The sequence below is a fragment of the Macaca fascicularis genome, chromosome 13 (genome assembly GCF_037993035.2).
Source record: "Macaca fascicularis isolate 582-1 chromosome 13, T2T-MFA8v1.1".
In the NCBI taxonomy this organism is placed as follows: Eukaryota; Metazoa; Chordata; class Mammalia; order Primates; family Cercopithecidae; genus Macaca; species Macaca fascicularis.
This window is the reverse complement of record NC_088387.1, coordinates 11,049,710-11,063,542: the sequence shown is the minus strand read 5'-3', so window position 1 is coordinate 11,063,542 and position 13,833 is coordinate 11,049,710. Positions and strand designations below refer to the sequence as shown.

The 13,833-nt window shown below is 39.8% G+C and overlaps 1 protein-coding gene across 2 annotated transcripts in view; it reads left to right on the top strand.

Moving 5' to 3' along the window:
• The window catches only part of ST6GAL2 (ST6 beta-galactoside alpha-2,6-sialyltransferase 2), an 85,911-nt gene extending 72,463 nt beyond the window's left edge, over positions 1-13,448 (top strand). For both annotated transcript variants that reach the window (XM_015433351.4, XM_005575199.4), the window contains exon 6: positions 8,137-13,448. In XM_015433351.4, coding sequence (XP_015288837.1) covers positions 8,137-8,408 — 272 coding nt within the window. In that variant the 3' untranslated portion in view covers positions 8,409-13,448. The remainder of the gene's footprint in view (positions 1-8,136) is intronic.
• The last annotated feature ends 385 nt before the right edge of the window (positions 13,449-13,833 follow it).

Genomic DNA, 13,833 nt, shown 5'->3' with positions numbered 1-13,833 from the left:
GTCCTGTGGGTTCACAGAAGAAAGGACACTAGTAGATACATTGGATTGGATTGCATGTACTATCTCCTTCTCTAGAGAAGCAATAAAGGAATTCATAAACTTATTATTGGACTGCACATGTATTTTTAAAACCAAAAAGATGTAACATGAATCAGGGTAATTTAGATGATCCATAAGGACTCGTTTCTTTGGAACAACTTCTCCATCTCATTAGCTTCCTTACACTCAGCCCATTGGGAGCTACTTGTTCACATATGAAGAGCATTTCTCTCTTTCATCCCTAGTCGGATAGTAGAGATTTTATCTTGTTATTCAGTGCAATGAAGTCATTTTGAAATGTGCCTGACTGAGGATAAGGAATAATTTACTTGGAGTCCTGCAGCTTCTATTTTGCCCACGTAATGACATATTTTTATAGGTGAGTGATCTCACCTGGGGTCTTCAAGCATGGCTGGATGGGTTTGCCATCTGCATGCAGTTGGGCATCCAGACACACCAGCAGGCACCAGCCTCACCCACTCTGGCTCCCAGCCTGAGTGCTGACAGGCAAACAGACCTTGTAGCCAGGGGATCCGCCCAACATACACACGGACGTGGAACTCCTTTTTAAGGTACAATTACCAATTCTTTTCATTGCAGAAGCCACCAACACCCCCACCCTGACTTTTTTTCTTTTTTTAATGCAACCACTACTCATAATATTATAACTAATATTTCTGAAGTTTACAGGTGCAAACACTGTAATTTCAGGCTAATTTATATATGCACAAGAATAATAGGCTTAAAAACATGTCATAACTTCTTGCTTTTCCATTTTATATTGGTTTTTGGAATCTCATTTTTTAATATGTCACCCAAACTCAGAACATTAGCACAAAATGATAAACTATGGATTGTGTAAAATGTGTCACAGTTTTGTTGGTTAGGAACAACTTTTTGTATTTTCCTGTAAATAATGAATCCTGAGTGTGTGATAACAAGAAATAATGAGCTAAAAATTGACCTTCCAGTATTATTCTTGCATTATACTATTTTGTTTAGGGTGGTAGAGTCTTCTTAAATGACATCAGGTTCAAATTTCCAAAGCATCTTTTAGTTACAAATATTTTCTAGAACTGCCACTTAAAAAGTCACTTTTATCTCTTTAAGAATCTCAGGTGTAGCTCTCATTATTTTCCATTTTATGACTGAATTTAAGGAGAAACCACAGAACAGCTGCTAGAGTTTTATTAGCCTGGCATATTTAATACACTTAGCCTTTCACCCTCACCCCTCATTCAGAAAAGTGTTCTGCAGTGTTCTATTGGTGACTCGTAGAAACTGCTAATTTACTTCATGTGTGAGTTATGTTCAAGTGTTTATTAGAACTGATTTAAACTGGTAGTTTTCCTGTTACTTGTATTATGTTCTGTTTTATATCCATAGCTCATTTTGCTATTTAATGAAAGGCTGTTTCATCAAGGAGAAAATTTTGTTTTTCTCAATGATTTGGGATGTTATTTTAAATATTCTGCCAAGTGAAAAACAAGATAGTTTTGGCATAACCACAGTTAAGCTAAATGCTAAATGATTATACTAGGCTCTGATAACACATCAAATATATCTATATATGCCAATTAAAGATGTATAAAGGAAACCTCAGCCATCTAGAATTTGTGATAATCTGAGCATGTGTCAAAGTTTGCCTTTTATCCAGGTTTTAGAACAAATAAGTGCTCATTCTGCTTATTATGCTGAATCATATAACATGACATTTTATAAAGACCAGTAGAAATGCTTTTTAATTGGTTTGATAATTGTCTTGCATTATACAACGTTTAAAAGCATACAGTTTAGCAAATGAATGCTTCTTGAGTCATAATTGCCTAGAAAATACTAATGCTTATTTTCTTCAAATGAATCCCTCATATGGACTCATTTGTAACAACTGGCCATATAAGAAACTTAACATTCATACCGTTTAAAGATTCTAAACAGCTGGTCCCACACCCATTTGATTGGCTTGGAAAAATAACATTAAAAAGTGTCTAAATCTTGATCTGCCTATCAAAAAGTCCAGCCTCATGTTGAAAGCAGTAAAACTTTTATAAGCGATTAAAGTTGTTAATTTTTGGTAGTCCTTAAACAAAATTACTTAACATAAAAGTTTCTTAAATGCTTTTTAAAAGCTGTCCTTTACTGAATTGCATATTATTAGATGATTTGTATTCTTCTTGCATTTTGGGTAGTCCTGAGCAGACATAAGAGAGGAAATAAAAAAAGAATCAATAACATTTTTAGCATAACCAGATGTGAATTCCCCACATCAATCTGGCATGGGGAAATGATTACGAAGTAATGTGAGACTTTGAATTTGTGCATATATGGTATCAGGGCAGAAAAGACAACATGGCCAGCTTGACTGCTTATCCTCAGGAAGGCGTGCTTGCAAGACTGGCCCTTGGCTGATGTCTGGGAACTTGGATTTTTTGGGAAGGTTCCCACCCCTCTAATTGATAAGCATTGTTCACTGTGTGTGTACTGTTTATGCAAGAAATGTGTTTTATGCTGAATACTTGCTTTCCTTCCTAGAGTCTGGAATTTTAGTACATGCCAGGCAGAGACTGCTGACATGACCAGTTTCAAATAAAAACACTGAGTACTGAGTCTCTGAAAAGATTCCCTGGTTGGCAACATTTCATTTGTGTTGCTGTCTCCATTATTTCTGGCTGCTATAACAAATACCATAGACTGGATGTCTTAAACAACAGAAAGTTCTGTCTCATGGTTCTGGAGGTGAGAAGTTAGAGAGCAGGCACTGGTCAGTTTGGCTCCGGGTGTGGACTCTCTTCCTGGTTCGGAGACTGAGCCTTCTTGCTGGTTCCACACATGGTGGTGTTGCAGAGAGAAATCATCTCCACAACGTCTTTTCTTACAAAGGCACTAATACCATTCATGAGGGCTCCACTCACATGACCTAATCACTTCCCAAGGCCTCGCTTCCTAACACCATCACATTAAGGATTAGGAAGGATCTCAACCTGTGAGTGGGGGATGGAGACGCATTTGGTTCATAGCAGTTGTCACAACTCAGTGCTGGGGGAATTCAGTCCCTGTGCCATTCCCTGGGAGAGGATTCTTGAGGCTCGCACCTGGTGCCCCCTGGACTGTTTACCCCGTGCACCTTTTGCTTGTGCTGATTTTGCTTTGTATCATTTTGTATAAATCATCATCGTGAGTAAAACTCTGTGCTAGATACTGGGTCTTCCTATTGAATCATTGAACCTAAGGGTGTGTTGGGAACTGACAGTAACTTAATGGTGGTGACGCAGAGTTCATTTGAGAGCTGTGTGCTGTTGGTAGTCATTTGTGAATGACAAGGCTCAGCATTGGGGCATTGCGGAAGAGGTCTCATGGTAGTTCATAAACATTTTTCTCAGTATGACGTTTAGGATACTTTCTTCAAGCCATCCTGAGAATGGTCATGGGCCTTCTACCTGTCATTAAATTTAAAGGTGAAATCTTTAGTTTTGTTTAACTTCGTTTTGTTTTTAAAGAAAGGTGCTCTAAATCTCTGATGATTAGTAACGTGGGCAGTTTGATAGACGTTGAATTTAATTGAGGAGGCCTCAAACAGCACTTAAAGACTCTATTCTTCCCTAATCCTGTCCCCGTTCTGCCTGCCTGCAGTATCTACTCCCCACATACCCCATTCTGAACCATGTAAGAGCTATTATTGTATATGTCCAAACATTGACATCTACCTAGTTCTTTTTTGCAAAGTATGAAGAAATTTATTCTTCAAGTGTTTGTGTATTGCTAAGTACTATTATTAACTCTTAGGAAAATTGATGTGTAGATGGAATGAAATTTAATACTAATAATTTTCACTATTATATGACAGAGTCTGAATCTAAACTCAAATTTATGTGTAACAACAGCCTTGAAGAAAATTAAAAAGCAAAGTATGCATATGCTAAATGAATTGATCATGCTGTCTGAAAAATATTAAAGAATATTCTACATCTTTGACACCATAAATCTCCTTGTCTACCTTTCACATAACGCAATGAGTTTTATTTTTATTACTAGTTTTTTTTTTTTTTTTTTGGACAGGATGTCACTCTGTCACTCAGGCTGGAGTGCAGTGGCACAATCATGGCTCACTGCAGCCTCAACCTCTGGACTGAAGTGATCCTGCCACCTCAGCCTCTTAAGTAGCTGGCACCAAAGGCACAAGCCACCATGCCTGGCTGATATTTTTGTATTTTATTTTATTTTTTTTTTGTAGAGACAGGGTTTCACCATGTTGACCAGGCTGGTCTCAAACTCCTCGGTTCAAGTGATCCACCTGCCTTGACCTCCCAAAGTACTGGGATTACAGGCGTGAGCCACTGCACGCCTTACTCCGTAGTGAGTTTTAAATTAATTTTTTCATTGTTTTTTGGAAGATGCCTCCATACCAATTCCATATCAGTGGCTGCAGCTGGCTGCCACTTAAACACTCAGGGTAGATTCTACTGTTACTTTAATTTTAGGATGCTCCAAGCCATGGTTCATAGTTTCAGGCAGGCACAAGTTCATGAGACTACAAAACAAGATGGAGAAATCATTGTTGCTAAATCTGTATCCAATAGGCAAAGATCAGGAAGAACTGTGCAGAAAACTCAGGTCAAACACCCACTCTCATAGCATCTATTGGCTTTCAATTTGGACTGCCATGAGCTAACTGACAAATCCCTCTATTTCTGAAGCTGAAGAAGTTCTTTTTAAATATAGAGTACTTATATAAGAAAATACTAAAAGTGTACCTATTTACATATATTGAAAGCATAACTATTTGCATAGTCTGTGACAAAATCTATATTGTATATTTAGCAGATAACATGATTTAAGATATAACGGTTAACTAGCAGCAAGAGTAAAATTTGTCTCTGGAAAAACAATCAGATTCAAGCATCTGATAGCTCTCTGAGTCCAAGAGGATAGCAAGGATGTATAGGGAAACTCCCCAGAGTTACTTGGATTTGGTAGCAGTTCAAATCTAGATTAGCTGTCAACATACAGAATGTCTTCCTGCCTATGAGACAACTTAGGGATTCCTCAGCAGTTCTCAAAAAATGTGTGTTCGAACAACCTTTTCTTTAAAGCAGGAGACGAGACCAGCACTGGTCCAGGAACGTGTCTTAATGCTCTGCAACTAGATTACTGTAGAAACTGGAAGGATTTACACACCTTACAGCAATTTCCCATAGCCATGGCATCCAAATAGGTGATCATTTTTCTCATAATTCCTCATTATGGTGTTTTACAAAAGCATTGGTCTGTGATAGTTAGGAGATTTTCTCTAACTGGCCTTTCACCTAAAGGGAATGCTTGTTAAAAATTCAGATTCCTGGACCCCAGCACAAACCAATGGAACCTGAATTTCTGGAAATGAAGACAAGTCCCAGGAACCTGCATTTGATCAAGCTGCCTGTGTCGTTCTTTTCTATGCTGAACTTTGAGGACTACTGCTTTATGGGGAGGACCAACTGCATGGCTGACATACTCCCCTAAGTATAAGATTGGCTTTTGAAAACCATCCAGTTTAAAAGCCAGAGTTGCAAAGGTCACAACTCCAACACAATTGACTCCAGTCCTTATGGATGCCATTGTGTTATTAGCTCATAGAAATGCCCAAGTAGCAAAGAATTGTGGTTTCTGGGTACAGTTCCACTGCTAGGTTATACAGTGACTTTGTGCAAAAGACACCCTTGGAGCCACCTCCCTGCCATGTGCAAGGAAAGTGTTGTAATAAATATATTGATTAATGATGCCCGTGATGAAGTCTACCTCCTTCAGTGTGGTTCCTTGTGCAGAGCTGGCAAAGCAGATGTCACACCCAGGTGAGAGGGAGCCCCCGATGCTGGGCAATGCACAGCAACTTGGTCTGTAGCCCCTGATTAGAAAGCATGAAGCTGTCCTCAGCTCCACAGACCCAGGCTCTGGGAAAACGTCAGCCACCAGAGAACATTCACACCAGAGCGTTTCTTGTTTGTTTAGGTTTGTCTGTGGGTTGTTTTGTTTTGTTTTGAGACGGAGTCACACTCTGTCGCCCAGGCTGGAGTGCAGTGGTGCAGTCTTGGCTCACTGCATCCTCCACCTCCCAGGCTCAAGTGATTCTCCTGCCTCAGCCTCTCAAGTAGCTAAGAATACAAGCGCATGCCACCATGCCCAGCTAGTTTTTTGTATTTTTAGTAGAGATGGGATTTCACCACGTCGGCAAGTGACTGGAAATAAAAGAATTTAATTCTCCATGGGCAGATGTCATTCACCATGTGAATTCCTTGTATATGATTTTATGCAGGGGAGAAAAAATGTTTGAGAGCAGTCATTACTAATCAGGAGGCAAACTTTTGACCATCTGCATTCATGTTTCTCCATGGGTGCAGGCACTCCGAGCATCTGGGGGGTGCTGCTTCCTTGTTCTCAATTGGTGCCACCTGAATGCCTGAATCACATGCTTTGGGCTAACCTAAGGGAGCGGCAGCGGCCAGGCAGCCGTGGAAGAAGGAAGGAAAGTGGTAGAAGGACCTGGGAGAAAAGAGGAATTGATCCAGTAACCTGAGGTTCTGACCATCGCTCTTGAGAGCAACTTGACTGCATAGAATTTGAACTGCATAATCCCCTTCTCTTTGTTAAGAGTGTGTTTTACTGTCAACTATGATACCGTATCATGACTCTGACATCTTCTATGCAAGCTATCCTTGCTGTCTCTGGAGCAGTATCCCTTCTCCTGTTTCCTTCTACCAGGCAGCCCCTTGAGCTTCACACTTCTCCACCTTTGGGCAGCCTTTCTGGATCCCCTCAGCAAAATTAGGCCCCTTCTCTCTTCTCTCCCAGTGTCCCTTATACAGGACTCCTCTGATATGAGATTTTTGTGTTGCACACATGGTTGATTAATTAGGGAATATTACTGTCATCTTCAGATAAATATTGGCTATATAACAAGAATAACTGCTGCTTTATGTTTTTTATAACAAGGGATATCCCTTTCAGAAAACAGATAAGCATGTTTTTTTTTTAACTTTCAAGTTAATAGTGGCACTGATGGTGTTGAGAAAAGAAAGAAAGCCATTAGTCTAGATCAAGAATAAAATGTACTCAGGCTGGGCGCGGTGGCTCGCGCCTGTAATCCCAGCACTTTGAGAGGCCGAGGTGGGCGGATCACAAGGTCAGGAGATCGACACCATCCTGGCTAAAACGGTGAAATCCTGTCTCTACTAAAAATACAAAAAATTAGCCAGGCGTGGTGGTGGGCACCTGTAGTCCTAGCTACTCAGGAGGCTGAGGGAAGAGAATGGCATGAATCTGGGAGGTGGAGCTTGCAGTGAGCGGAGATCGCGCCACTGCACTCCAGCCTGGGTGACACAGTGAGACTCTGTCTCAAAAAAAAGAAAAAAAAGAATAAAATGTACTCAGTGATGATTAGCTGTTATAGCTGTTTATTTGAAACATGAAAAAATTAAACCTTTAACAGTGATAGTGTAGTGAGAAAAATAATTTTGTTAATATGAATCTTAAACTCTGTGTCCCTCTAACTCCATTTCTTTCCATTCAGAGAACTATAGTATTTTATAAGAGCTGGTCCATTGTACAGTTTTATGTTACAACTTTTCGAACAACTGTATTATAGTCAATTTATAATCAAGCAACTATTTTATAATTTAGTTTTTATGGCATTTGTTTCTTTGGAACGTAACAGTCCCACCAGATGGGACTGTTGCAAACCAGATGGGACATGTGTGTAGAACGTGATATAGGAGACTCTGATTTGGGGGTTGCAAATCTGTCGTTCACTAGAGTGTGGTTCCCTTAAGTTCACTGACTTCTTTTCATCTCTCCTTACCAGGCCCACAGTGATAAATTGAATGAGTGAATAGATATATATATATATAATATTACATTTTAATATGCACCCATACTCCATGAACTGCATACACACCACTTAATGGAAGTTATAAACATTGCAAATGTAACAATAACAAAAAAGTGAATGCAAAGCAAGTGTCTCTTGCCATGGTCATACCCCATCACCACCACCTCCCCCTACAAAAAAAATCATCCCTCTCGTGGAGTTGTTCATTAGGTTCTAATTTTTCGTTTTCATGTCAGGAATCCTCATCATGATGTCCATGTGCAGAGAGGTGCACGTGTACGAATACATCCCGTCCGTGCGGCAGACGGAGCTGTGCCACTACCACGAGCTGTACTACGACGCAGCCTGCACCCTCGGGGCGTACCACCCGCTGCTCTATGAGAAGCTTCTGGTGCAGCGCCTGAACACAGGCACGCAGGGGGATTTGCATCGCAAGGGCAAGGTGGTTCTGCCCGGCTTCCAGACGGTGCACTGCCCTGCACCGAGTCCAGTCATTCCACACTCTTAAAAAGGGTTTCTTGGGAATCAATGTGCAATAAGGTACTACTGTTGTACTCAAAGTCACAAAAGAATACTTGAAGATAGATTTTAGACAATGTAGTTTTGAGTCTTTAAACTGTGATTTAGTGGTGGTCATGAGAATTCTTCACTTTCTAAGCCATTGAGTATTTATTACTGCTTTGAATATAGAAACGGATTTTTTAAAAAGTAGGGCACAAGAAAGATGCAAAACAAAGGCTAGCTAGAAAGAAAACGTGTATGACCATGGGTATGGTACCTCCAGAAATGTTAACAACTTATTCTTCTGCCATGAGTACCCCTCATCAGGGTTGGTTTCAGTAATAGGTTTTGGTGATGCTCCTGGCCACATGAAGTGGTTTATATTTAGAAACATCCAAGTTGAGGGACATCATTTACAGCATCAAGTGTATCACTGATACATGCCTTCATCATTAAATAGCCTACGTTTTATGACAAACACTGAAATTATCACTCAGATGTGTTTAACAGCAAAAATTCCCAGCACATCCTGGTAAATGCTTGTGTTTCCAACCGTTGCATTCTTCATCTCTGCTTCCCATTGCCCACTGAATGCTTTGCTTTCTGTGCGTCAAGACGGAGTTCTAAAACCAGAAAACATCCACCTTGAAAGGTCCAAGAAAAAGCCACATTCCATATAGCACCACAGAGGAGGCCCTTTGTTTCCCTGCAGAATTTCAACCAGGAGCATTAGTATCACATCCACCAGGAGGCACATCACTGGCAAGTAACACAGAATCACGGGGCTGCAGGTGCCCCTGGACACTCCCCGGTTCCGGCTGTTCTGCCTTGTACCTCCTCACCTGCAGATCTACCCCACAGCTTTTGCATAGTCAGTGACACACCTGACAATTGGCACAGCCATGCTGGGGAAGACAGGAGACACCTCGCTCCTTCCAAACTAGAAGGAAAGATTTCGGAGCCGTCACTCTGTGCTTCTAGGGATGCACGCCTGTCTTTATTGTATGAGTTTCTGGCAGGTTTCATCAGCCAGGGGGAGCTCAACAGTGATGAGCACTGAATCTTCACTAAATCTTCCTACAGACATTTAGGAATCCAATCCTTGCTTTCGCAGATATGTTTTATGTCAGCAGCATGACAAAGCCATGTAATTAAATCATTTATGCGAAAGCATTGCTTATTAACAAGGAAAATATCTAGATGCTTCAGAGGGAAAGGCACCTAGAGGGAAATTTTCATCCCAATATGTTAGCTATATTCAGGGTTGATTTTTTTTTTTTTTTATCTCAACTGTCACTGATACATGGAACATTTTCTGCCAAGAATATAGTGAAACAGAAACATTTTGTAATACCTTAATTAAACATGCTATGATTTCAATGTATAACCAAAACGTATCTCCATGGCACAGTTAAGACTTGTTGCAGTGACAATAGCAGCTTAATTAAAGGCGTTCTCCCTTGCAAAGTGTATGAATGTCAGGAGAGTTTAGTAGAAAAGTTTTCCTTGTTTCAGGATTGGTTTCTAGACTGTTCTCGGGACTATTTTCTTGAGCAAGAACGGCTTACAGAGACTGGCGGCTTCTGTTTGGTTAGTCTATTCAGCAGATATGGAGCTGAATAACAAGACATCTCCTATAGCTTATTATAATCGTGAAGGAAAAATTGGAAAGTCTTAATCACAACAATATCCAATAAAAGCCCATTTTGAGAGTTTTGTTATTAAGTCTATGAGAAGGGATAGATAACTTTGTCCTATGTATTAACTTATGTCTAAATAGACATGGTTAAGCCATGTTCCTTTCTAATTTATTTTTCTTTTTTTTTTTTTGAAACGGAGTCTTGTTGTGTCACCCAGGCTGGAGTGCAATGGTGCCATCTTGGCTCACTGCCAGCTCCACCTCCTGGGTTCGCACCATTCTTCTGCCTCAGCCTGCCAAGTAACTGGGACTACAGGTGCCCGCCACCATGCCTGGCTACTTTTTTGTATTTTTAGTAGAGACAGGGTTTCACCGTGTTAGCCACGATGGTCTCGATCTCCTGACCTTGTGATCTGCCTGTCTTGGCCTCCCAAAGTGCTGGGATTACAGGCGTGAGCCACCCGTGCCCGGCCGTTCCTTTCTAATTTCTTGAAAGAACTTGGTCTCGTCCTTATGTTTACATGTGTGTAATCAGTTCAGCAACTCTGGAATGTGGGTGAGGTGGCTCTGGTGGGTGAATATTACTCCCTACAATCCTTGGATCTTTCTAGATCTTCCCGGCCATTAAATGCCCCTGACTATTGAAGCTCCTTTTATAGTTTTGCGAGTGGATTTACTTGTAGGCATCCTCACTATCCAGCACAATCCCCCTTGGCTGACATGAGAACTTGGTTAGAGGAGAATTTATGGGGGTCAGTGTAAGTATTCAAGTTCAAAAGCCTCAGAACCCCACACTTAAAAGATTTTTAAATAGAATTTTGTTGTAATCATTGTACTTTTAAAATAGTACTTTCAGTTTCACTGAGGTTACAAGAAAGACTGAAGAGTACGACGGAAATTTAATTACAATTTTTGCTTTTATTATAGCCTTAAAGACTCTTGGGAATCAGGGTCTGTTCAACAGTCAGTAAATGTAATACACATATTAATATAGTATTGACTGGGCATTCTTCTATAAAAGTTTAAGTTATTTAACTTCTAAAAAATGTTAGGCAGTTATAGTTAACGTGATGACTACTTCTAGTATTAGCCAAATGGGTCCTAAGTGGCAGTATTTTGCCAGACATTGACTAAATCTTTACATGCCTAAATCCTTACATTTACTGAATTCCAGTAAACACACAGTTCTTCTGTGGAGTAGTTAACAATAAGTGGCAGCTCACTGAATTTCTCCCAGGTTCTGTCTCTTCCAAAATCCTCCATCCTCTCTTATGAAGGGAAGCTGGTAAAAAATCCTCTTGGTGCAAGCCAAAGCTGTTAAGGATTCCTTTTTGCACTCTCAGGACCAACAAACATTCTTTTGTATTTCAAGATAATTTCACCCGTTGTTGTTGTAATCACAAAGAAATAAATTTTGACCAGCAGTGACAATTCAACCACATCTAGACTCTCCCTAACTTATTTCTCCAGCCGGTCACACCAAGCAGGCAGGTAACCTTTAACAGACCTGGTGTTCTCATGGAATACCAATGATCGTCCCAGGGAGCTGACCTTTCCCACTACGTCCTTATAGAGCTGCTCCTACAGAGAACTTTGTGCTCAGGACCAAGGGATGGTCAATTAAAAGTTGCATGTCAGCATCAGGCTTGTGCATTAAAATGGGCAAGCGGGGGCTTTTATACATCTTTGAATGACCAGGTATTTCCTTGTCTGCCTGAAGGCAGAGCTTTGAGGAACAGCACTTCCCATGTGTCTGGTCCTCTTGGTCTCTCAGCTAGACACTTAATCAACCCCGGACTCTCCAGTAGTCCTCAGTCATTGTAGCCATAGCATCTGCACAAAAAGAAGTGCTAAAATAATCATTCGCATTTTCAAAATTAGGAAATCAAAGTAGCTGAGTCACTCTCTTACATGTGTATGAGCCAGGTCATTCTGCTGGGACGGATCATACTTATGCTGCTGATTGACTCTTCTAAGCAGTAACACATCTCCTGCATTAATTAGGTAGATCCCGTTTGGGTGCATTAAGTGCGATCAGTCTTAGATGAGTGCCAGTATGTGATAGAAGAATTTCATACACACAAATGCCATGATTCAAGTTCTCTCTCCAATTTTTCTTATCGATCAACACGCAGTACATGTGGTCAGTTACCTGGTTGAATTTCTGCTTAGCTGTGGTAAGAGACAGAGAAAGGGAGTGAGGTGGGATCAGGGGAATTATCAGAGAGACATGAGTGAACCTATTGGCCAGGTAGCTTCCACGTCTGTTCTATTGTATTGTCTGTTTCGATTTCTGACTTTCTGATAGTTTAGAACTCTTACCCAGTGGTTACGTGACTGATCAAGGCAACTCTATCTGGAAATTAATTGTTTAGGTAAAATGTTCCTGAGTTTCAACTTGTCTTTTATACTCTGGATATTCTCATTGTGAGATTATTATGCATGTTTGTGTCACATGGGCATTATTTACACACTTGATAAATGAAAGGTATTTCTCTGTCGGTTCAAGGAAATAAAATGTAAGTTCTTGTTTTATTAAATGAATGAAGCCTTTTGGTTAAAAAAAAAGTAATCTAACATGTTTCTGTTCAAACTTGAGCTAATGAAATTTAAAGGAGTAAAGACAATGATCTAGTTCTTAGTATAAAAAGCATACATGTAGTAGATATAGTTATATAATTGTGTATATACATATCTACAAACATGGTTGGTTTCATATTGCTTTTTCATCAATGTTTTTGACTGAAACCTTTACTATAAATTTTATTTTAATTATGTAACCACTAATATTTTAAGAGAAGGAAACAAATGTTATATGTCCTTCTGTTAAAAAAAAAAATTCAGTCCTCCGCCAACCGCTTCCCACACACTCATACTCTGCACATCTTGGATACGTTAAAATGGTCTGACAGAATTATTTAAAAGGCACTATGTAGGTAGAACACTACCTTAATATTGTATCCTAGTCAGAAGCCTGATTTAACACTGAACTTTGAAGGGAAGCTTAGCTATAGCTCATGGCTTTCAAAGACTAGAAGAAACATTTACTGGTTCTATGGAAAATAGTCTTCTTGCTAGGTAGATTTGAAACAAATTGCACTGGGAGTGTTAAAATCTAACATTTATAACAAATCCTGTTTTACTCTAGATGAAATACTTAGTTCTTCCAGTGGAAACCAGTGAACTTTTTTAACAGCTTTGGGAATTCTTTTGTATAATAATTTTTAAAATGAAATGTGTACTCTTCAAACTAATTAAGGCTTGAAGTTTTCCAGGAGTCGCATTTTAAAAGTGTTTGTACACATTTTAACACTTTGATATTTTCTATTTTGGTTTTGTATATTTTTATGTATACACAATGTACAGACTTTTTTCTTGTAAATAAAACATGTTTTCATTTGTCTAGAAGTTTCTTGTTTTAATTCATAGAAGTTACACATACAAATGAGCAAGTGGCAAAGTAACAATCCATCCCTAGGAAAACAAATGGTAAAGCTGAAATCTAATTAGAAGACTGAGTGGCAACAGAAGGAACAGCAGCAGGCCTTCAGCCATGAATATGGACGCAGCCTGGGCCTGAAACCACAGGTGGGCGAGTTTTTTTCTTCCAGGGATTAATTGCCACATGCAGGAGAATGAAAGTGGCGAAATCAAGTGGAAAAGGCATATTGAGGCTAAGAAATCTTGATGTTGACTTAATAAGCCAGAATTTTGATGAATGCATGGCTTTGGGAGACTTTTCCTCGGCTTGACAGGGCATTCAGTCTTGGAAAACATAAATAAGTTATTTGAG